Source organism: Cetorhinus maximus, chromosome 4 (genome assembly GCF_964194155.1).
Source record: "Cetorhinus maximus chromosome 4, sCetMax3.hap1.1, whole genome shotgun sequence".
NCBI lineage: Eukaryota > Metazoa > Chordata > Chondrichthyes > Lamniformes > Cetorhinidae > Cetorhinus > Cetorhinus maximus.
In genome coordinates this window covers 77222614-77247901 of record NC_135882.1, presented here as the reverse complement: position 1 = coordinate 77247901, position 25288 = coordinate 77222614, and the positions used below count along the sequence as shown (strand labels likewise).

General features: G+C 43.6%; 1 protein-coding gene across 9 annotated transcripts in view; it reads left to right on the top strand.

The window, feature by feature from the left end:
- The window catches only part of sulf1 (sulfatase 1), a 369948-nt gene that overhangs the window by 282605 nt on the left and 62055 nt on the right, over positions 1-25288 (top strand). For all 9 annotated transcript variants that reach the window (XM_078540363.1, XM_078540362.1, XM_078540361.1 and 6 more), the window contains one exon: positions 8828-8957. In XM_078540363.1, the coding sequence (XP_078396489.1) occupies positions 8828-8957 (130 nt within the window). The remainder of the gene's footprint in view (positions 1-8827; positions 8958-25288) is intronic.

The window sequence follows — 25288 nt, the reverse complement described above, 5'->3', positions numbered from 1 at the left end:
CCATTAAGCAATCAATTAAATTAAATTTTTTGCTGCCCGTCCAACCTAATGGTTGGTGGGCAGGCGAAAAGGCCAAGCGGCCTTTGCGTTTTTTTGGAAACCTCATCCACAGGCGGGATGAGGTTTCCAAAAGCAAATTTAAAAAAATTTTAAAACTTTAATTTTTCATTAATAACATGTCCCTGCTCATGTGAATGTCACATGAGGGGACATGTTTCATTACCTTTTAATTATTTCAGTTTTCTTTTTCATATCTCTTCATCTCCAAGGGCAGCTACGTGCCTCAGGGAGATTATGAAGCGCTCGCTCATGTGCATACACAAACCCCACCCCGCCCCGCACAGGCAGCACTCAACACTGCCACTCATGTTTCACGCTGATCAGGCCTTAACTGGCCTGCCAGTGTGAAACTGCGATGCGGTGCCGATCGTGGATGGTTGTCAGCTTCCCGACTGCCCGCTCCTGCCAAGCGCCCCCGCCAATGGCAAAATTCTGCCTTATGGGACCTCATGGTAACTGTTCATCAAGATTAGTGATTATCCTGATGCTGTCGCACTGAAGTCTGCAGTTTATGGATATTATAAGTATTTGTTGCGCCCAACGTTGGAGTCTTTTCACCCAAATGCCCTTTGCAATGACATTTATTTTATGACTGAGATTTTGGTTAAAGCAGTATTCATCGTCAAGCACCATAGCCTTTCATGCCTCCCTGCAGCATAATTTCATCTACACGTTTAAGGCTGAACCTTATTCCTTTATTAGTCCCCACTCTTCCCATGCATGACACTGAGCGACTGAAGTTTGTTCCAGTTGGTGACATTTGAAATATCTGCTAGAGGGGAATGAGTGTGTGATGTCAGAGGTGTGTGTTCATCCTGATGAACCCGTCCACTTACCTGTGAGGATCATAGCTTGCTCCTGAATAGCTGCTTAGCAGTGCTTCATGGAATCCCTTTATGAAGTAACAGAACGCAAATCAATATGTAATTCATGGCATGATTGTGCACTCGTTGACTAAGGGTTCCTAAAAATGATTGGCCTTTGTGAAATGGACAATGACGAGGACTGTAATGGTATGAAAATGATGCTCTAGCACGTCTCCTGAGTGCTCAGCAGTATCAATGAAGGGAATAAGTTAACTGCCATGTCAAAAACTTACTGGGCCATGTCTCTCCCAAATGCCAAGGCAATGCAGGACATAAACTTGGCACATTTCCGACCAATGCAATGTTATGACAGTTTGTCAGTAATCACATGTTGGTCCTGCTGCCCCACACTCTGTGAGGACAATGCTAACTTAACTTCCAGCATGCTTGTTGTTTTACTGATCACTGCGTCCCGATGTCCGATGGCATCTTGGGGCTCAGTATCAAAATGCAGCCTCTGCATTAACCATGCATGAGAACTGGTGTTTGGACAGATGATGCTGTCTGGATGTAGCTCCCTCGAGACAGTCAAGTACTAGCCTTTGACAAATGTTTTTAATCTTAGAGCCGCCTTGCTAAGCTGCTGTCAGGCAGGCACGAGTGCATCCATGTGTGCAATGGTATTTCAGCCACTTGAAGGATGCCATGCCCACTGACCTGTTGATGCCATGGTTGAAAGGACTGCACTATATGTAGTTGCTTAATGATGTGCACTTGTGGAGTGCTGATCACATTCCACTGTGGCCACATGGTCTCTAGTTTACTGTGTGTTCCAAGGATGAACCCATTGTTAGGGTTGAAGGTGACTTATGCTTCTTTAGTGATCATTGTGAGATTGTTGACCTTTCATGACATGCTGAAGATGACAATGAAGGTTTCGTGTGTGCCTGCATTGAAGCATGAAGTGAACTCTGCTCGTAACAACTTGTCTTCACCTTAATCCTCCTGGAACCCTGTAGCTATGAGGTTGTCACAGACATGTCTGCTGCATTGCGCCGTGCAATGGCATCCTCATGTGGCTCATCTGAATCCTTGCCCTCTTCAGATTCATCTCCTTCAACATCCTCCTCATCCAAGGAGATATGTAACTGCTCCATGTCTCCCTGTGACAACACACCCCGCCTTTGCAGTGCTAAGTTGTACAAGGCACAGCCAGCAACAATGATGCGGGACACGCTCTGTGGTGATTATTGGAGAGCTCTGCCTGACCAATCCAAACATCAGAAACACATCTTTAAGAGGCCAATAGTCTACTCTATTATTAAGGACCTGGTGGCTGAATGTACAGCATTTTATCTCTCCTCAGATGTACTCTGGGGATGTCAAACAGGCGTCATTAACCATGTCTTCAGGGGTACCCCTTATCACTGAGGAACCAACCATCTAAGTGCTGAGCTCCCATAAATATCTCTGGCACCTGGGAGTGACTCAAAATGTACAAGTTGTGTGAGCTCCCTGTGTACCTAGCACAAACATGCTGGATCTGCTTTCTGTGATCACAAATTAGCTGGACATTCAGAGAGTGAAATCCTTCCTATTAACAAATCTCACAAGCTGCTGCCAGGGAGCTCTAAAGGCCACATATGTGCAGTTGGCCTGCACTTGCAGAAAGCCTGAGATTGAATCCCACAGATCTGGCAGCCTGGCTTGCTTCGTCCATGCGGAATTGCATGTAATGGTGAGCTTTTTTGAAAAGGGCATCTGTCACCTCCCTTGTGCATTTGTGTGTTGCCGATTATGAGATTCCACAAAAGTCCCAAGTGGAGCCGTGGAAGGTTCTGCAGGCAAAAAAGTTCAGTGTGGCAGTAACCTTCAGAGCAACCAGCATGGGATGCCCTCCAAGTCTGTGTGGTGGCAGTTCCTCATGAAAAATGTGACAAACATAAGCTACCACATTCCTAGACAAGCAAAAGCGCCTGCAGCTCTGTCTTTCGTTCTTCTCCATGTATGAGCTGCATCTTCAGTAGACCTTTGGTTACGTCAAATGCCTTTGTGGATATGGCCTTCCTCGTCAGCATCTGGGTCTTCCTGGGGCCCCTGGCTCTTGTTCCTCAGGGCGATGGTCTTCCCTGAGCTGTGCCAATCAGTGATGGGCCTTTCTTCTCCTCACTTTAATCAAAGCTATCAAGAAGGCAGTGTTGCCTACAGCCTGCATTCTCCACTCCTGCTTGCAGCTGTGAATGCTTACAATTGAGCAATAAATGGTAGTTCCTGTTGAATGTTCTCCCTCCATATACAAGGCAGGAATGCGGTCTCCTGCCCTTGACTTTCCCTTAGTTTGCACATTGCAGACCAGGGCCACCCCTTGCAGGATGAGATCACCCTGGAGAACGATAGATAGCTGAGCTTTCCCCTCAGACATGACTGCACATGAGGGTCTTAATTTAGATCAGAAGACCCAAGTCCTAGAAGCCACAGTCAGCCTTGTGTTGGTTGTCTTCCAGTGGCCTTGACAATAACTATGGATGCCCAATTGTTGCACTTATGTCCGGAGTGCAAGCACAGACATGATGCCTTGAATGCCATGACCTGTGCACTGGGAACATGGAGGTTTTTAGTGCCTCTGCGCAGCAGATGTGACCCTTGATTGTTTGACCCTGCATCCATTCTGGCATGCCTCTAAGGATCAGATGCCAATTAAGACCATATACACCGCAGCACCTAAACGTAATGGATTCTCACCTGAATGAGCACCATTAGTAACGGAGCCAAGCTTATTCATTGTGCATTAGACGCCTTAAGTCCATCACTTAGCTGAGCCATGCTCTCCATGGTTTGAGCAGGACAGTTATAGGCCAAAAGTTGCTGTGCTGAACTCCTCTGATACATCCTGAGACCCTCCCCGACTGATTATTTTTCTAGCTTGTTTTTCGAACTGCATGATTGTAAGGTGAGCTTGGAAATGGTGCTGCTGACCTTTGTCTGGGAGACCAACTTCCAACCTCCCCCTATCATCCACAAGTCCCTCCCATCCTCCTCCATGCTCTTCCTATTTCCGCTTCCAATTTCCCTTCCTCCTGTCACTATCCAGCCTCCCCCATTACCCTTGAACCCATCATTATCCATGTGGATATTCCTGTTCTCCCCCATTAATCCTTTAATGTTGATGCCCCTGTGCCCTTAGTCGATCTGACCCCTCCACATTTCGAGGCCACACACGCCCTGACTTTCCAGCACACATCCCCCCCAGCAATGAGGCCATCCAATACCCACCCATAACTTATTGCTAGCGACTTACAGGATACATATGCTCCCCTGAAAGTTACTGTGCCCTCTGCCTCACAGTACGTTGACTCTAAACCCCAGGACCAAAACCCTTAGGTGACTGACCACACCCTCCACACCATACTGTGCATGATCATCACTGACCAGAGAAGCCTTCACCCAAGATCAGGATTAAGACATGTGTGCCATGCAGAGTCCTCTAACATGGCCCACACAACCCCAGGCCAGTCTCTTCAATATGCCCCCAACAGCATGGCCTCAACTTCTGGACAGTCTCGGATTCTTCTTTGGACAATCTTATAATTCTTGCCCCAGGACAATCTTTCACTACCCCATTCTGTTTCTTGACCACCCCTAGTCCTGCCTCTGTCTTCCCACTCCCCTCCCATGTTCCACGTGTCCCAGTCTTGCCCGTCTTCCCTCTGTGCACCCACTCCCATGTGCCCTGTCCAGTCTGGCCTGTCACCCCGCTCCCCGCTGCCATTGCCTCCCATGCCCAGCCTTGGTGCAGCTTGTGGTACAGGCAACCAAAATCACGCAGTGACACTCTTAAGGTAGACGAAAGCAGTGTCTACATACCTCGAAGCCAATGACGAAGTGAAGCTCACCAAGTGCACGTCACTTATATACAGTTGGGAAACAGGCTGTTTATCAGCCAGTGGAGCATTTAATTTGGAGGGGGAAATGTAGTTCTGGAGAGTTGGCCTTTTAATGAGCATTCTTGAGATGTAAATGAATGCAAATATGGTTCCCGATGTAGATCAGCGGGAACCTCGACCCACCTTTAACCCCTCATCAAAGTCAGGAGAACAAAATTCTGAATTAATTTCCCACCAGTCGGAAACTGGGATTACACCAAATTTAGTGCCCCTGCCCGCCACAATTCCTGCTGCTGGTGGGAGCAGAGAATTCCAGCCACTGTTCATAGTAGGGACTCAATAAAATATTCCCAGCAAGCTGCCAATGCATTTGGAGCATCCACTGATCAACACAGGCAAGAAATTTGACAGCTTCTCTGCAGAGCCGAGCCAGCAGTATTAAGTTCAGGGGAGGAGTTGGGGGAAGGTAGGCAGGAATCAGGGCAAGACCATTTTAGTGAGATCAGAACTGGCATTCATACTCTCCCTGTACTCACACAAAAAAAAACTTGCCTGGTGTATTTTCCAAGCAACTCCAGTGATCCCTTCAGGGATTTTTGCATAGACTGCTGTATGTTGAGTTCCACTTAATACACTGCATGCCACTTGTTGGAGAATTAAAATTGCGTCTGGATCTTGTGTACATCATCAGACCCTCACTGACATGAATTGATAGGCTCCCACCTGTATCAGATGAATGCACTGGATGACTATTTCCTGACCTGTTTCAAAACCACGGTGGCTTGGCCATTAGTTGGCATGGGATGGTAAGTGCCTGCATAGAGATTTCTGGCCTCACTACAACCCCAACCTACCAAAAATGGTGCAGTAACAAGACCAGACTCGGCGCCAGTGTGTGCTGTGAGGCTGAGGTCCAATACCATCCTCACTAATATTTTTTCATTTTACTTTCTGTATCCAATTCCACAATGATATGAATAGAAAAAACAATGGAATTATTGTTATTCATGTTTAATGATGGCCAACTATACTTAACTAAGATCCCCACACATTGTGTTGCATGTGACTCAAAGAGGGTGACAATTTTAACACAAATCACAAAGCTTAAAAAGAACTGACAAAGACAAGATTATAATGTACCTGTGGCTAATAGATTGGGTTAATTTAATTAAGAATAATGTGCCCCTCTAAGAATTGAAAAAAAATTCCCACTTACTCCTTGGGCTGGATTTTACGGCAACCCCAGGGGCTTGTTGGCAGGTGGGGGTGTTTGTAACATGCATGAGTGCCGTGCCCACTACATACACACCCGCCACTGCCCCTGCTGCAATTGTACCAGCAATGGGGGAGCTGTCAGGGGTCTACCCCAACGCTTACCACCAATTGAGGCCTTAAGTGGCCAATTAATGGCTACTTAAGGGCAAGGCCTTACTTTCCCCAGTTCCCCTCCGCCCCCATCCCCTGTCCACCACAGCCCTCTCCTATCCACCTCGCCTGTCCCTGCAGTGATCACCACTCCTGGTGACACTGCTGGGACCAGAGTGTTGCCTGCCAATTGATTGGCCAACAGTTCTCAGAGGAAGGACCTCCTCCTCAGATTGGGGCACAGGTCCCGCGTTAAACCAATTAACAGCCAGACCGCTCACAATTCCCTGCGGGGCAACCCACCAGAGTGGGTCTGACTTTTTTGCTGGAGAGGATGGGGACACCGGAGCACCAAAAAGTCCAGCCACTTTTCTGGGTAAAAGCCTTAATTCTGGACTGATTCTCCAAGCAGACCTCAAGACTTTCACAGGGTCACCATTTACCAAAGCTGACACTGCACCTGGGTCTCTTTAAAGGCCAAGGTCCATGGATCTCTAACCCACACTACCAGCCCCCTTCCTTGCCACCCCTAGCCTTATACACACACCCAGATTTCCATGTTTGGGCTGACTAAGGTTCCAGCGCATACAGCCCTCACAGTATCTTCAACGTTGGACCAGAACTAGCTGTTTCTGGGCCCCAATTTAATATCTGTTTCTTCTAGTTTAATCTCACTAAAATTACTGCAGGAGCACACTAGAAGGCAGCCAATTCTCCGGGCCAGTGTATGAAGTGCAACAGGGGATAAAGTAGAAGGGAGTATTAAATAATTCATCATTTTATTTGCAACAAATGAGTCCCTTCCTGAAAAAAAAAACAAAATTCCAGAAATACTCAGAATGTCACACAGCATCTGTGGAGAGAGAAACAGAGTTAATGTCTCGGCTCACTGACCTTTCATCAGAACTGAAAGAAGTTTGAAATGTAGCAAGTTCGAATTAAGTACTGAGGCAAGGAAATGGGAGAGGAAAAATCAAAAACAAAGGCCTGTGAAAGGGTGGAAGGAGGGAAAGATTATGGCCAGGATATTGAGGTCAGCGAGCGGGGGGGCGGGGCCTGCTCGCCAACGCATAAAATGACATGGGATGACGCCGGGCGGAACTCCTGATGTCACCCCACGTCATTTCCATTTTCAGGTCGGCAGGGTCGCAGCCGAATCAGCTGTGTGCCCGCTGACCTGTCAACGGCCATTTAAAAACTAATTCAAGTAATTAATAGACCTGCCCGTCCAACCTTAAGGCGGGATGAGGTTTCATGTAGGTTTTTAAAAATTTAATAAAAGTTTGAATAAAAGTGATGGACATGTCCCAACTCATGTGACAATGAACCGCTCCCCTGATGGGGGGAAAATTCTTCCCTATATGGTGGAAAGGATGGTGGTGCAAGGCAAGAGGAGAAGATAATGGGATAACAGTTGGCGTTCAAAGGAAATGAAGGCAGAGGTCATGGTCTAAAATTGTTGAACTCAAGTGTTGAACCCGGAAGGCTATTAAGTGCTAAATGGAAAGACAAGGTGCTGTTCCTCGAGCTTACATTGGGCTTCATTGGAACACTGCAGGAGGCTGAGGAAAGAGAGGACAAAGAGAGAGTGGGACTGAGAATTTAAATGACAGGTGACCAGAAGCTTTGAATCCCGCTTGCAGATTGAATGAAGGTTTCCCGCAAAGCAGCCATCCAATCTGCATTTGGTTTCCTCAATTTAAAGGGGAATACATTGTGAGCAGCGAATATGGTATAAAGAATTGAGAGAAGCGCAAGTATATTACTATTTCACTATTTTGGGCTCCTGCACAGCAGAAGGGAGGAGGTAAAAAGGGCAGGTATTACATTTCCTGCACTTGTATGAGAAGGTGCCATGGGAAGGGGAGGGGGAGCTGGGGGAGATAAAGGAGTGGACCAGCATATCTTGGAGAGAATGGGCCTTTTGGAATGCTGAAGTGGTGAGGGGAAGATGTGTTTGGTGATGGATGAGGATTAACTGTTGAATATAAAGACAGGTGGTGAGAAGGCGAGCGCAAGGGGAACCCTGCAATGTTTCTGGGAGGAAGGGAAGAGGGTGAGAAGAAGAGTGTGGGATATGGGACAGGCATGGTCAAGGGCCCTGCAATTCATGGTGGTCGGGGATGGGGTATCGGGAGAGAGTGGGGTAATTGTTGAGGAAAAAGGAAGACATATCAGAAGCACTGTTGTAGAAGCTGGCTTCATCAAATCAGATGTAACCGAGTCAAACTGGAAAAATGGAATAGAGTCTTTATGGGAAGAGTTAGGAATATGGAAGGAGATAGGAGGAAATGTAGTCAAGCTACTTGTTTGGTGGTGGCATCCTGTTGGAGGTAGTGGAAATAGCAGAGGATGAACCTTTGAATGTGCAGACTGGTAGCGTGGAGATGTTCCTTTTCTGTACTGGATTATGTATTGGAGTAAATATAGCAGTGAGTGATTTTATTAACAGTACAAATTAGAATTGTAGCAGTTGAAATAATGAAGAGGGGAAAAATTGTTGTGATGTTTGTTGCTAAATGCTCCTTTGCAGGCAAACATAGTGTGGCTTTTGAGCAAACCTCATAAATCTTCAGTCATCACTTCCTGAAAGCAAGCAGTTGAAATCACACTGAAGTATCATAAGTGGGGATTGTTCTTAGAATAAGGAGTGTTAAAAGCCACATATTCTTTCAGTTTACCAGAAAATTTTGTTGCTCCTTTTTTTTCCAGCAAATTGCTCCGTAAGAAAGAAGGGGGAGCTGGTGATGCCCAACAAACCAATTACCTACCTAAATATGAAAGGGTAAAAGAAGTGTGCCAACAGGCAAAGTACCAGACAGCCTGTGAACAACCTGGGCAGGTAAATGAGCACTACTAAGCTTAACCATAAATTAGCTACTTTTTCACGAGTTAGTGGTTCTATTGCTTAATATTAGCAACAAACTAAATGTGCTAAGTTGCAGTAGAAAGCCAAAGCATGACCAACTGGCTGTAAAAGAATGAGGTGAAGGAGGTCAGCCATTATCAATATCAGTGGTAGAATTCAATCTGTTGACTTGTTTTGAAGCTGCACTGTTTCATGTCAGTTGCTGGATGATTACAAGAATCACACAGCTATTGTTTACCAATTTGTCAAAGTTTGAAGTTGTTTAACACAGATAAATTAACTACAAAGGACAGGTTGTAAACTTAATTATAGCTACAATTACTCCATGCTATTGCTGCCAATCCCCAAAGCTCAAATGTTACACAGCCTTCAAACAGTACATAATACATCCATGACTCTCCAGGGCCCTGGAAGATTTGCTGTTAAAAAAAATTCCACCAGCAAAAATACAATTGTGCTGTATTCTTTGAGAATGATTCCCATTAAAGAATTTTGTTTTTCCCCATGATAAACTTGAGTATATATTCTAGGCTGATAATTCAGTGCAAAACTGTGGCAGCGATTCATTTATTTTGATTCATTTATTTTTCCCAGATGAGGCGTTAACCGAGGCCTTGCTGTCTGCCAGCTAAGGTGGACATCAAGATTCTGTGGTACTTATTCAAAGAAAACAGGGAGATTTCTCATTGCCTGGGCCAGCATTACTCCCTCAATGGAACCATACATTTAACACACACACAGGAGGCTGGATTTTATTGGGCGGCGCAGTTCCCACCTCCCCTCGGCTAAAAATTCGGTCGGCAGGGGAGACCGTCCAGGATTCCAACAGCTGCCCGACAGCAATTTAACAATAGGAGCAGCATTAATTGCGTTAAGGCGAGATTTCCACCTCTTTCTCAGGGGGAAGTCCCACCTCAAGAGAGCAGCCAACCAATTGGATGGCCAGCAGCTCTGTAGACCCAGCAGCATCTCCATTTTCTTACTGTCCCTTTAATTTCCCTGCTTGTCCTCCATCTGCCAGCCCACAGACATTCTGAGTATTAACCAGGCCTAATCTAATTGCTCAACTCAACACCACATTCTTCAACAGCTGGATTGTTAATTCTTAGACAAACATTTTCAATTTCATGTCAGGGAGCTCAATCTGGGCTGAATTCAGGTATATCTAGAGCTCAGCATGGTGCTTATTATTATTTCAGAATGAATTGAAGATGTAATGAATAATGTTTTTGGGTGTGAATTCTTTTAACTGAATATGTTGTTCTAAGCCATGTAGATGTTCAAAATAATGGACCATTTATTTTGAGTATTCAGAACTGTCACAATTCAGTTTTGTTGATGTATTTTTAGAGATATATCCAGTCCTCTTTGGTTAACCTCAGTTGCTTTTCACACTCTATTCAAACAATGCTTATCTTTTGATTTTCAGGTATTCTAATATTATTTTTGTCAATCTTGTTTGACTTATGCTATTTAAGCCAGTCTGTTAATGACTCTTTCCTTTCCCGTACCCCTTTATTCTCTTTTTTATCGATTTCCTTCCCTTTTAAAATTTATTCTGGATTCTGTTTCCAGAAGGCATTTGATAAAGTGCCACATGAAAGGCTATTGCAGAAAATAAAAACTCATGGTGTAGGGGGTAACATATTGGCATGGATAGAAGATTGGCTAGTTAACAGGAAGCAGAGAGTTGGCATAAATAGATCTTTTTCTGGTTGGCAGGATGTGATGAGTGGTGTGTCACAGGGATCAGTGCTGGGGCCTCAACTTTTTACAATTTATATAAATGAATTGGATGAAGAGACAGATGGTACGGTTGCTGAATTTGCTGACAACATAAAAATAGGTAGGAAAGTAAGTTGTGAATAGGACATAAGGAGGCTACAAAGTGACATAGATAGGTTAAGTCAGCGGGCAAAGATCTGGCAAATAGAATATAATGTGGGAAAATGTGAAATTGTTCATTTTGGCAGGAAGAATAAAAAAGCTTATTATCTAAATGGTGAGAGGTTGCAGAGCTCTGAGATTCGGAGGGATCCGAGTGTCCTCGTGCATGAATCACAAAAAGTTAGTATCAGGTACAGAAGGTAATTAGGAAAGCTAATAGAATGTTATCATTTATTGTGAGGGGAATTGATTACAAAATTAGGGAGGTTATGCTTCAGTTGTACGGGGCATTGGTGAGACCACAACTGGAGTATTGTGTACAGTACTGGTCTCCTTATTTAAGGAAAGAGAAGCAGCTCAGAGAAGGTTACCACAGTAATACCAGGAGTGGGCTTATGAGGAAAGGCTGGAGGTTAGGCCTGTATCCACTGGAATTTAGAAGATAAAGTGGTGACTTAATTGAAACCTTTCAGATCCTGAAGGGACTTGACAGGGTGGATTTGGAGAGGATGATTCCTCTTCTGGGAGAATCTAGAACCGGGGGTCAGTGTTTAAAAATAAGGAGTCACTCATTTAAGACAGAGATGAGGAGAATTTTTTTCCCTCAGCGGGTTGAGTGTCTTTGGAACTCTCCTCCTCACAAGGTGGTGGTAGCAGAGTCTGAATATTTTTAAAGGCAGAGCTAGATAGATTCTTGATTACCAAGGGGGTGAAAGGTTATCGGGGGTGGGCAGGAATGTGGAGTTGAGGTTACATCAGATCAGCCATGATCTCATTGAATGGCGGAGCAGGCTCAAGGGGCCGAGTGGCCTACTCCTGCTCCTAATTCGTATGTTTGTTTGACTGTTTCTGGTAGGGCATTCCTTTCCTTAACAACCCTTTGTGTGAAAATATTTCTTCCCTTTATTCTTTTAGTGATCATCTTAAATGTTTGTATTGTAGTCACTGACATGTCAACCACTGTGAATAGTTTTCCTCCATTTACCATGTAATCTGAAACACAGTTTAGATTTTCTCTTATCCTTCTCTGAATGAAAAGATCCCCAGTTTCTCCAATCTCTCCTCACAACTAAAGCCTTGCATCCTGGTATCATCCTAGTGAATCTCTTCTATACTCTTTCTGTGATTTCTGTTCCAATGTGAGGCTTCCAGAGTGATACACAATATTCTAATTGCAGCCAAGCCAATGATTTCTAATGGTTCAGCATTATTTTCTTTGCTTTTGGAGCTTCTCCAAAATCAGCAATAATCACCTCAAAAATATGGCTGGCAAGCTGACCACCCAGTAGCTCTGACACTCTACCCACAGCCATTTTAATAGGGGCCTTCTGCTGGGTGATTGAATCCATAGTTGAGAAGTTGTTCAAAATGTTCTTTCCAGTGTTGATGGATGGCATAATCATCCTTAAGAAGAGAACCACCATCCTGTGAGCGAAGAGGATTTTGTCCATTTGCTCTTGGTCTGTGGATGATTAATGGCTTCAAAAAAGTTTTGCATGTCATGATGGTCAGCATATTGTTGGATCTCTCAGGCTTTCACCACAGTGCAGAAATAGGCCAGCAAGTAATGCCCTGCCATCCTCCCTATAGCAACTTTCATTTATGGCCGGGCAAAGGCCGTTGAAAGCGGCCCGATCCTGTCAGTTTTCCATGTCTGCATATCTGAAGTTGCAATATAAGCATTTTCTAGCTTTAATAAAAACCAATCAGTTTAAATAATAAATTAGTTCAGAAATCATAACCTATATTAGGAGGTCCCCTGTTCACACCAACATAAATCAATCGTTATGGTGGTCAAATTCTGTTGTAAAACAAGCGATAATACTTTCTGCATTGAAATGCCTGACTGAAAACAGGTTGTTTTGCGTCAATTCACAATAGCATACTTTATTACATTCCTTTCTATGACCTACAAGCACCAGTGTGTTTAACTTTAAAAAGTGCCTGAATGCTTCCATTATAAAAGGATTATCCCCAAAGTATTGCACTCCTGTGGTTCTCTGTAGCAGTTAGTAATTTTCTGCTCAATTCTGTGCAAGTCCTTGTGTCACAGGATTGATATATTATGTGCTGTTTGCAATACCTTAGTTCCCTGTTGTTGACCCTGGAAAAAAAATTCACATAACAAAATTCTTTATATAGAAATTGATGAGATATGTTTCGATCTGGTTAGGGACCAGTAACATTTTGTTTAATGTAGACAACGTTTGAAATCCCAGTTACCCATTAGGAGAATAAAGCCACAAGATTCCATGATTTTTAACAAACCAAATAAACTTTACTATACAAAAGCAGAAAAGTAAAACAATTTACAATATCCATCTTATACTCTAACTTTCAGAATTAACATGAAGTAAATATGAATTAACAGGCAAACTGTGGTCGAACACATCACACTGCAAATCAAATGGTAGATGTAACAAAGGCAGATCCCAGATTTCTCAGCAACCCACCCAGACATCAGCGACCATTGAGAGTTACAAAATCTCAGTAAAACTCTGCTTCCCTCAGGAGGAATTTCAACTCTTCGGTTTTGAAGATTTGGCCTCCAAATTTCTTCAAAAGCTATTCCAACTCAGACTGCCTCAACCGCTGCTCATCTCCCGATGGTTCATTTTCTCCTCCTGACTTCGTTCCAGGGCATTCATAAAGCTGCACTCCCGTCTCTAATTATCGGCATAATTCCAGCTCTTTCACAGACTGCTAGCTTCACTAAGCTGGCACTGCCTCTGGGTTTCTCTGAACTCCAGTCTCCTGACTGCACCAAACTATAAATTATAAATTATAAATTAACTATATAACTATAAACTATAAATTATAAACCTAAGCCCTAGCTGTCTCCAGCACGGATCCAACAACCTTGTGCCACCTTCTCAGTTCCCCAGAACTTCTCCTGAGCTCTAACTGCACCAGACAGCTCCCACACCTTCTCTGTGAGCTGCAAACCACAAGAGGTCCAAACTGTAACCCTCAGCTGCACAGAACACCACCCAAGGCTTTTCTGAGCCCTAACTGCCGTGAGTCTGCTAACAGCAGCATCTTTTCAGTATGGAGCCTCTTCCCCTGCTGCAGAACATTCCGATAAATTGAAACCAGAGAATTTTAAGCTCCACCCATCTCCATGATGATGCAGGGTTCACTGAATGCTTTTGAACTAATTTAACTCCCAAAACAAAACATCTCGCTGGACCGCACTAATTTGCAAGCAGTGTAGACATTATTTCTCCAGCTAATTAAGCCCATCTGTGACTTTATGATCTTACTTTTCTCGCTGTTAACCCTTTAATTCAACATGGCCCTAACCTTTTAAGTATAATAGACTCCAAGCTGCTTCAGTTGCATTCATCCCATTCTCTACAGGTAAACTTTAATCTTCCCAGAACTAAACATTACCTCTAAAATATTAACACAAACCATGAACAAGATATTCGTCATACGAGAAAGAATTCAATCATAACATGCACAGAACCATTGCTCCTTTTTAAAAAAAATATTTTCCTTTACAATGAATACTTGGCTCAACATCCTAGCTTTTGCAGTGAGAATGCATTTTTTTGCCTTCAAAGTCCATTGTGAATGAGTGTGAGGAAAGCTCAATATACAGAAGTCCTTACTATGGTACTACAAACTAGTTGATCTGGGCTCAAGCAGAAAAGAATAGGTGAAAAATGAGAGCACATGAAATGAAATTCTTCCAATACCGACTTTCATGGGAGCTAAGGAGGGCCGCAAACAAATGAATGATAAGTTAGTGATTAAAATTGGTTTGGGTATTCTCCAAATACAGTAAACAATGGTTAAAAGATGAAAAAAAACATGAGAGGAGCAAGCAGCTAAGCTGTACTGGTTGTTTACACCTATGTGCAAGTTTCGGCACACCTATCCACCAGAGACCAATGACATAGACAACATGGCAATGTCAAATTTATGGTTGGACATTATGCTCAAAAATTATGGGTAGGCAATAAGCTGAAAATCTACTGCTGTGCAGTAATTCTGGTCAATTCTGAGAATTATTTAATTAAACTATACATCAATGGAACAAAGATACCAACTGGTAAAAGGCAAGCTCAGGACTGCTGTCGGGAATCATTTTTACACACAAGGTGATCAAAATCTGAAATTGTCTTGGTTACCAACCCCCTCCACATCCTTCTTCCCCTGCACTTTCCTCTGCCCCCAATCCTTCTTCCAATCTCACCCCTTACTGCATTTCCACTATCCCTTTTGACCTTCGTCTTTCTGACCCCGAAAAATCATTGATCAGCAAGGCCTCAGCTTCCCCACTTGGATGAATTTTGAGCACGGCACAACGCTGAGCTTTTGTTCTGTCCTTTCCATCTCTTCACCCACTTCTTTGGCTAGGAGTCCTCCATCTGCACATCTTTCTTCCATCTTCAGAATTCTCATTCCCCTTGGACACCTTCTTCTGTTCCCTTACTCTTTCTAGATCTTTTCATTTGGATCTAGATATTTTCATTGGGAACTGGCATGTGACACCTGCTCAATTTCTCTGCTCCCCTTGCTCACTCTACTCTGTCTCCTCCTGAACTTCTGCACTTGGTTCTCTCAGGTCCAATTCTAACAATGTCCTTAAACCTGCTGCTAGGTTGATGTTGTTGTTGTCTGACTTACCAACCTCTACCCAGCAGAGGCTGAACACCAATTTACTGACACCTCCTCCTACCTCACTCCTGGAGTATGCATCCACCACTGAATATTAAGCCATTGTTTCCAAGACTGTTACCGACCTCATCTTCCCTCCATGATATCCAACCTCATCCTGAACAGCCAGCTTCCACTCCATTCCCCAAACAGAACTAGCCTGGTAGACCCAGCATTTCAGCCTGTTTGTGTTCCATGGAATTGGTTTCTTCCTACCTTGACTCTGTTTTGTTTCTCCCCTTGTTCAGTTCCTTCCTACTTACATCCATGATTCTTCTGCCACCCTCCAACATTTTAGCAGTTTCCTGGCCCTAGCTGTCTTTTTTTCACCATGGGCTTCCAGTCCCTCTGCACTTCCATTCTTCACCAGGTTCTTAACTGCTTCCTTGAACAGAGGTCCAACAGCCTCCATCTGTCAACAGCCTCCTCCCCCGGCTGAACGTGTCCTCAAATTGAACACCCACCTCCTTTGACTCCACTCACTTCCTCGAAATAAGAGCTGTTTCTATTGGAACCTGTATGGTCCTAGCTATGCCTGCCTTTATGTGGGATATGTCTAACATTCTTTGTTCTAGTCATCCTCAGGTCCCTTGCCTCACCTCTTTTCTGTACATTGGTGAATGTATCGATGCTATTTCCTGCTCTCACCCTGAGCTGAAAAGATTTCAACTTTGTTTCTAATTTTTACCCTTCTCTTGCCTTCACCTCTGACTTCTCCCTTCCCTTCCTCGACTTTCCTGTCTCCACTTCTGGGGATAGGCTATTGACAAATATTCACTAAGAGCCCACTGACTCCTAGAGCTACCTTGACTACACTTCTTCCCACTTTGCTTCCTGTGGGGATTTTATTTCATTTTTCCTGTTTCTCCATCTCTGTTGCACCTGTTCTGATAATGCAACTTTCCACAGAAGTGATACCAACATGTTTTCCTTTTTCCTCAACCAAGGATTCCCCCACCCTCAGTATGGTTGACAGGGTCATTGACTGTGCCCCTTCCATTTCCCGTACTTCTGTTCTCACCCTTTTCCCTTCCTTTCAGAATGATGATAGGTTTCCTCATGTCTCCACCTTCCTCTCCAGCAGCCTGCATATTCAACGGATTATCCTCTGCCATTTCTGCCACCTCCAATGCTAAACACACCTTCCCCTCCCCTTTCAGCATTCTGAAGGGATTGTTCCCTCCGCAATACCATGGCCCACTCCTCAATCACCCCAATATTCCCTCCTCTTCCCACATCACCTTCTCATGCAAACACAGGAGATGCAACACCTAACCTTTTCCCTCCCTCCTTCTCACAGTCCAAGGCTACAACACTCCTTCCGGATAAAACAATGATGTACTTGTACTTCTTTCAATTTAGTAAACTGTGTTCACTGCTCATTATGTGGCCTATTTTACTTTGGGGAGACCAAATACAGATTGGATTACCATTTTGTGCAACACCTTCATTTAGTCCACACGTGTGACTCCTGTCATTTTAATTTTCTGCTCCATTCCCATGCCAACCCCTCTCTCCTCCGTCTCCTACACTGCTCCAATGAAGCTCAACATAACCTTGAGGAGCAGCACCTCATTTTTTGATTAGGCACTTTACAGCCTTCCAAATTCAATATTGAGTTCAACAGTTTCAAATTATAATCTCTAATCTGATCGTTTTAGATGGCAGCTATTTGTGATATTCATCCTAATCCCATTTACATGGGGTGGGGGGGGGGGGGTCGATTAGCTCAGTTGGCTGGACAGCTGGCTTGTGATGCAGAGTGATACCGCCAACAGCATGGGTGCAATTCCCGTACAGGCTGAGATCATCCATGAAGGTCCTGCCTTCTCAGCCTCACCCCTCGCATGAGGTGTGGTGACCCTCAGGTTAAACTCACCACCAGTCATCTCTCTCTAATGAGAGAGCAGTCTATGGTCATCTGGGACTATGGCAACTTTCACTTTCATTTGCACCTCTTTTAGACCAGTCTTTTCTTGCTTTACACGTCCCATCTTTTTAGCATTTTTTTTGCTTTTCATCATCATCCCTTTTGTCATTTAATCTCTCCTGCCTTCCACCCTTTTACATATGTTACAATTCCTTTGGGGGAAACGGTAAACCAAAATAACCAAAGTTACCAAATGACCCCCAAATGAAGAAATTACCAAAGAGATTTCACTTTTTCTAACTTTTACTTTAACATGAATCAGAAGCAATGCAAATTAACCATGAATTAGCAGGCAAGTGATACTTCAAATAAAAAGGTAAATTACACTTCATGGTCAATACAATGATGCAACCACAAGCATCCATATCACTTCCCACACTAGTGTGGCATCACGTGTAATCTCACAGCCTTTCCAACTCAATCGATTTGGCCTCGAGTCACATTCATCGGCAGGCGTATTACATCCAAAGTCCCTGGATACTGTTAACACCAACAAGGCACATGGCGATGAACCCTCTCTCACTTGTGTGACATCAGTCTTGATGGCATAGCTTTCAAGAGTTGACATCAGTCTTGATGGCATAGCTTTCAAGAGTTCCTTTCCAAGCAACCAACAATATTCAGTTCATGATCTGGTCCTCCGATACAAACTCTCAGCTCTTTCACATGCCTGAGCTATTTGCACCCTTTTTTAGGATTCAGTCCCTTTTAGCTCGTTCACATATTGCTCGTCCAAGAGCCTCCAGAATTTTATTTTTCTTCTTACTGTCAAACAGAAAACCAACCTTTCCATAGAGCTTTGCTGGCATCTCCTCACATGAATTCTGTGTTCCTCTTTCTGTCTCTGTCCACTTTCTCTTTGTATCTGCATCTCTGTGCTGATCATCTTCATCCTCCAACTCTCCCATTTGCAGCTTTCCTTTATGTATGGCTATACAACTTCTGGTCTTAACTTTCTTCCTATTCATACTGTTTCCAGGTCAAGAGTCACCAGGTCACATGGACAAGTACTTTTAATTATCCAAGAAAATGGATCCCTTTACAATTGATGCAAACTCCTAAAAGTCCCTTTCAAACATTCTAAAAACACTGAGAGACTCCCTAGACATTTGAAAGAAATTACAAATTTCCTTTACTGTACTGCTTCAAGGTCAAAGGTCATCATACAGACCCCTTTTGTTCTCCTGCTGACTTCTCCCCACATCCTCTTCCCTGCTTCTGTACTTGCTTAAACTCAACTGTATTACATTTTTTTTACTTCTGGTGAAAGATCATTGACTTCTGTTTCTCTCACTACAGATGCTGCCTGGCCTGTTGAGTATTTCCAGCATTTTCTGTTTTTATTTCAGATTTCCAACATGTGCGGTATTTTATATGTGGAGAAGTCTTTTGGGTATGGATAGGGAAAGCAAAATCTCTGAAGTCATTCCAGAGATAGTTTAACATAAATTAAGTTATTTCCTAAGGAAGGATAAGCTGGGTGGGCCAAATGGCCTGCCACAATTGTCTTAACATTGTAGTTGTCATGACGCACTAAAATGATAGATCTTCTCTAATTTTTTGTTTCATTGGGGGTAATGGTGGTGTAGTGGCAGTGTCACTAAGCTAGTAATTTAGAGGCTTAGGCTAATTCTCTGGAGATATGGGTTCAAATCCCACCATGGTAGCTTGTGGAATTTGAATTCAATTAATAAATCTGGAATATAAAGCTAGTCTCAGTGATGGTGACCGTGACAGATATTGTCGATTATTGTAAAAACCCCTCTGGTTCACTAATTTCCTTTAGGGAAGGAAATCTGCTGTCTTTACCTGGTCTGGTGACTGTAACTCCAGACCCACAGCAATGTGGTTGACTCTTAACTAACCTTTGAAATGCAAGGGCAATTAGGGATAGGAAACAAATGCTGGACTTGCCAGTAACGCCCACATCCCATGAAAGAATTTTCAAAAATGCATTCCAAAACAAGCAAGCAAAAGCAAATTGATTAACTGTTAAGCAGGACCTCAATATTCTACCTCAATATTTCAGATTGGGGCATGCAATGCCACCAGCCACTTCCAGTACAGCCCACATGGTGCACCGTACTGGGAAGACAATGCGTGGGTGTCCCCTACATGCACCAGAAGCCCACAGGTGCTGTCATGACAACCAGCCTGGTCGATTTCACACTCCATTTGCAAACATGGACCACACAGGTCCAATCAACAAATTCACTTGTCATTCACCAAAGAACTGTATTCAGCTGCAAGAGGATTAGTATTGTCTAATTGGCCTGGCACCCAACTTGCAGGTAAGGTAACCTTGAATAACTAAATCTATTTGTAAAGATTCTCAAAGTACTCTGGATTGTTTTTGGAGGTGTTGTGAGTTGCTGGATCTGGCAGGGAGGATTACAGCATCCTCACAGGGAGGGCAGAGGAGTCAGTGAACTATCCATACAAAGGCTGTAACAGGAATGGGGCTATCGTTGCAGTGTCTCTGGGTCTGCAATACGGCAAAGAGATGGAACAGAGGCTGAAGAGAGGGGAGATGTTACACAGCTCCTTCACAGCGACAGAAGGCTGTCTTGAAGGCCAGCCAATGCACCCAGCATCTCAGTGTGCATCCTCATCAGCGTTCCCTTGTATCCTTCCCCATCGGGGTCCTTACTTGAGTTGCAGAACTCACCTGCAACTTCTCCCTCCAGTAAGCTTTCTGAACTATCTTTTACCCCTGGCCTGACTGAACCCTGCATATACCTGGTGACCCACCACATGCAGATCCCAACTCTATATCAGCCTCTAAGATACACGCAGTGCCAGTATCTGAGCTGGTGGCTGCGTGTGCCAATCAAGTAACGGGGCCTCCTCATTGGAACCGTTTCTCTCTCTCCTCCTCCTCCTCCTCCTGGGGCTACTGTGACTGGGAAGGCAACAGTCCCTGGGTGTCTGAAAGCAGGAAGTCGGAAAGGAAAATGTTGAAGTGAGGTAAGTGGAGCGGGTTGGAAATCAAGAGGTCCTTGGTCACTCCATCAGAAGCTTTCTCATCATGCCAGATAGCATGAGAAGGATGAGCTGGGAGTTGATAAAGGGCAGAAGGCAGGAACATATCATCACCATCAATATTCTCAGCGGATACCACTAGCTCTGTTGCAGTCAGCCCTATGATATGAAAAACTATCTTCTCGGTAGAGCTCAGGAGATGCAGCCATCCTTCTTCTCCACCAGTTCTTCTCTGCTTCTGGTAGTTACGGACAGCCTTGCCCTGCAAGTTAGAAGAACATTAGTGGTTGAGGAGCACTGTGTTCGACTGATGTACCTGCCATGGATGAATAGCTGGATGTATGTGGAAGCAGCAAAGCTGGATGTGAGGCTGACATCATTAAAATTTGTTTGAGGATGAAGTGGAGTATCTGAATGTTAGGCATGGGTCCTGAGAATCAGAGAGTCCTGAGGAATGAGTGATAAGGATGTGGTGCATTGAGCAATGAGGGAGGTTGGTGGTATGGTGAGTAGGAGATGTCATGTGAAGGTGCATTCACTGATATTAATCACCTGTGTGAGATCATTAAAGATTTTATGGCACTGCTGCCAGGTCCTTGGGTCCAGATTCTGGGGTTTGATCTCCCAGTCACCTGCTCCTATTCCTTCTGAGGGCAATCCTTGAGGGCCTTCTAGCAGTATCCAACACCTCCCTCCCTCCCGCAGAAAACTGGCCTCTGCCATCACTAAGGCCCCCAGTGCCAAATCCATGACCCTAAGACCCCTTCTCTTCCCTGTTGTTCCATTTGTGCTTTCTACACTCAACTAGTGTCAGTACGGGCAGTCAGCAGAAGCTTCCTTCCACTGACTGCAGTTGCCCTTTAAAAGGGACAGACTGCCTTTCAGCAGGGCAGGCTGCCTGTACTATGTGCTCCCTGTAAATGCAGGTTGGCCTCCTGCTGAGTGCTTAGGCAGCCAGAAGTGTGGGCCTTACTTGGACCAACACTGCAATCTTGTACATTAGGAGACTGCACCAAGTTTGCATGTTGCTCCCTCCACAGCAATGGGCATATCGTGATTTGCAATCCAAAAATGTCGTGGACCAATTTTTAGCAAAGAAGTAGAAAGCCAGTAATGATAAGATTGAAGGATAGAATTACTGTGCCAATCACATCAGCCACTAAAAGCATTCTAGCTATGAAAAATGATAAAATGAAAAGCACTTTGCTACAGTTCATAATTCAGCAGGTGTAACATCTGTTGCAGCATGAAATTCTTCAGATGCCAACACAAGCACCATTATAGGGGAATGTTCAGAACTCAGTGTTTCAGGAACTGAGCCAAACTGCATACTCCCTATTGAGGCGATAACACCCCTTTAAACATTATACAAATATACAAGGCTGGCCTGGTCCTTTTCAGGAAGTTCACCTAAGTGAAGTGGTAAAAGATATGTATTGGTATAGCAGAGTATTAAAGAGAGCACTCATTGGAGGAATAATGTCAGAGTTGGGGAAGCACTGAGGAATGTGCTGAGGGCTCAGAGTTGGGCCAATACTGCTAATTTAGGGAAATAATGTAGATTCAGAAACTCAATGGAAAATGGTCAAATTTGCAAATTATTTTACACTAGGAGAGTCAGTGGAATAGAAGGTGGCAGACCAGAATTACAGAATGAGTTGGATAAAATATATAAGTGGGTACATGAAATTTAAGGCAAACAAATATAGGAAGAAGAAAACATGCCCCATGAATGGTGTTTAAATAACCGTGGACAAAACCAGCAAAGACTTAGGAGTTTACTGAGACTTGTGCTCAACATATTGAACCAATGAAGAGCAGTAAGTAACAAAGCCAATAGAATGTTGAACTATATATTCAAGACAGTAGATTACAAATCAGAGGTAATTGCGACCAAACATATCGTGTTCTGGTCAGAATGCACCATGATTATTTTGTCCTGTTCTATTCATCGAGGTGTAAGGATGGCATTAAAATGCTAGATACAGTGTAGAAGAGAGTCATGAGACTGTTCCCTAGAGGGTGAAATTGGTCTTGGGCAGTAGCTGCAATTGGGGGATGTCTAGAATCTTCCTGGATGGATGAATTAAGATGGACTAATTGACTTCCCTTATCTGTTTTCATTTTAGGAAATTATCTTTGTTTTCAGAGGGAACTTCAAGTGAAGGGACACCTGAGATTGTTAGTTAATCCACTCCTCAATGACTTGCAATGATGTTTTTGGGCAGCCTCTTCTTTCTGGGACAGCCAGGAAAATGTTACTCCAGTTGGAGACTTCATATTGCTTAGGGGAGGGGAAAAATTCCAGCTGAGGTTTGATATGAAAGTATCTTATTGCTTCAGCAGTTTAGAGTTTTGGAGGTGCTAAGGTGGGGGGCGGGTTGGGTGGGGTGGGTGAAGGGGAGTGTTCCAGGCTACCCTGTAAATTCTACCCATGATAGACCTAGTAGGTCCCACATCTGCTGAAAATACCCATGATTTATGAGAGAGACTGTTCAATTAGAAGTAACAACATTATCTAAGAATGTTAATTAAATTATTGGTAATTGGCTGGGAAGTACGAGGCAGAAAGTAGAAATAAAGGGAATGTATTCTTTTTGACTGGATGTGACAAGCGGTATTCCCCAGGGTGCTCTACTGTGCCATAGCTTTTCAATATATGCGTCAAGAATTTGGTTGAGGAAATAGAAAATTGTATGACGGCAAAGTAATTTGTGTGGTTGGGAGCAGGAAATTACAGAGGGATATAGACAGATTAAGTGAGTAATCAAAACAATTGCAGATGGTCTTCATTGAGGGGAAATGTGAAGACATCCACTTTGGGTGCAAAAGAGACAAATCAGAATGTTTGTTGAGGGAGAGGTGCTGTGAAAGAGCAATGGAATTTGGGAGTCAAGGTACACAAATTGCGAAAAGCTAGTGTACAGGCACAAAAAGTAATCAAAGACAAATGGAATGTTGACCTTTATCTCAACAGGGGCTGGAATACAAAGAGGAGGAAGTTCAGTTGAATGTAGTCATGCCTCATCTGGAGCACTGCATGCAATTTTGGACACTGGCCACAGGAAGGATGTATTGGTCTTGGAGGAGTACATCATAGATCCACCAGAATAATACTGGGTCTTAAAGTGTTAAATTCTTAGGACAGGTTGCAAAAACTTTTATTTTCTTGCATTTAGAAGGTTGAGAGATAAGCTAATTGAAATGGTTCAAATATATATGATTGGGTAAAGAAACTATTAACTTTGGAGAAAGAATCCATAATAAGGGGGCACAATCCTATAATTAGAGATAGCCAAAATTTGTGTGTTTTTCACAAAACAGGCAGCTGTCTTGAACTTTCCACCTCCACCACCATAAAGTTGTGGATGCTGGGTCAATTGACATCTTCAAGACTGATAAATTTTTGTCAGGTAAAGGCATCGAGGCCAATGGAGAAAAGGTGGGTAAATTGATTTAAGGTGCAAATCAGCCATGATACAATTGAATGGTGAAACAGGCTCGAGGGGCTGAATGACCTACTTTGGTTCCTATGTTCCTTAATTCCCATTCTGGGCATGATGTGTGACCAATAGTGGAGAAGGCAACTGGCAATCAATCCTGGGAAGATTGATCTCTCCACAGATGCTGTCAGACCTGCTGAGTTTATCCAGCAATTTTTGTTTTTGTTTCAGATTTCCAGCATCCACAGTATTTTGCCTTTATTATACTAGAAAGATTGTTGTTGAATGAGGGGCCAGAGAGGGCTAGTGAAATAATAAATGTTTTTCTTCAGCCTAATCTGGGGCTCCCTCTCTCTGAGTGTCAGGGTGCTGCCCCACGTGTCCAGCAGTAAAGCAGGGTGTGTACCTCTGCTTTGATTCAATAGGCAGTAAGCACCCATCCTGAATATTTAGATAACTCTGCCCTCAGTATTTGGGATGGGGCATGATAAGGTTAAAGTAATGGGTGGAAATTCCACCCTAACACATTTCTGCCACCTTGTTGGGGTCAGGAAGACTTAACCTGTAATGACAGATATAAACCTGGTAAAATAACACGCAGGTCTCATTGGCAGGAAAACAGTGCCTTTAAGAAATGTGGTATTATTCAGGCAGATAGAATAGCACTTTTTTCATTACGTTGCAGTAAGTGAAAAGAATTTTGTCCTTTGATCTGAAAGGGAGAAATTGGGTTGCCAAAATTAAGTGTAAAAATGCAATATAGCAACATTAAATAATTCAGTACGGATCAGAAAAAGCCAGAGATATGATTCTCATGAAATAGTCTGTCAGCAGTTAAATTAAATCCATTAATTAAATTAATTTCTTGACATATGCTGCAGTTAGTTAGACATTTACAGGGGTATTTTAACCTGCCAGGGTGGGTAGTTTCTGTGCAGGCAGCAGGATAAAACATCAGAAACTGCTGCTATGTTAGGAAGCTGACAGGAACCTGCCAGCTTTAACCGGAGTCTTTTCTTCAGTGGACAAGAATTCCCTTATGGGACAGGTGGATCTGTCATTTAAATATGTTAAATTGTCGTTAACTACAATTTTAGCCAAGTATTCTGTCTTTAACTCTGTGCACGGGTTTCCTGGTCTTCCTGGGAACTTACCAGGTTGATCAAAGTGAGAGGACCGCAGGGACTGACTTGGCTGAGCAGGTGACAGACAAGAAAACTTTTAAATACCGAAATATGACAGCTGCTTCCTCACCTAAGTGAAAGGATTTTGCTTACAGGACTTCTTCTAACAGTATGCTTTCACTGCTCTGCGGGTGATTTCCAAGACTTTCACGTTTTTTTTCCCTTGGACCTGCACTTCCCAGCTGTCAACCTTCAGATTAGGGTGAGATCTCC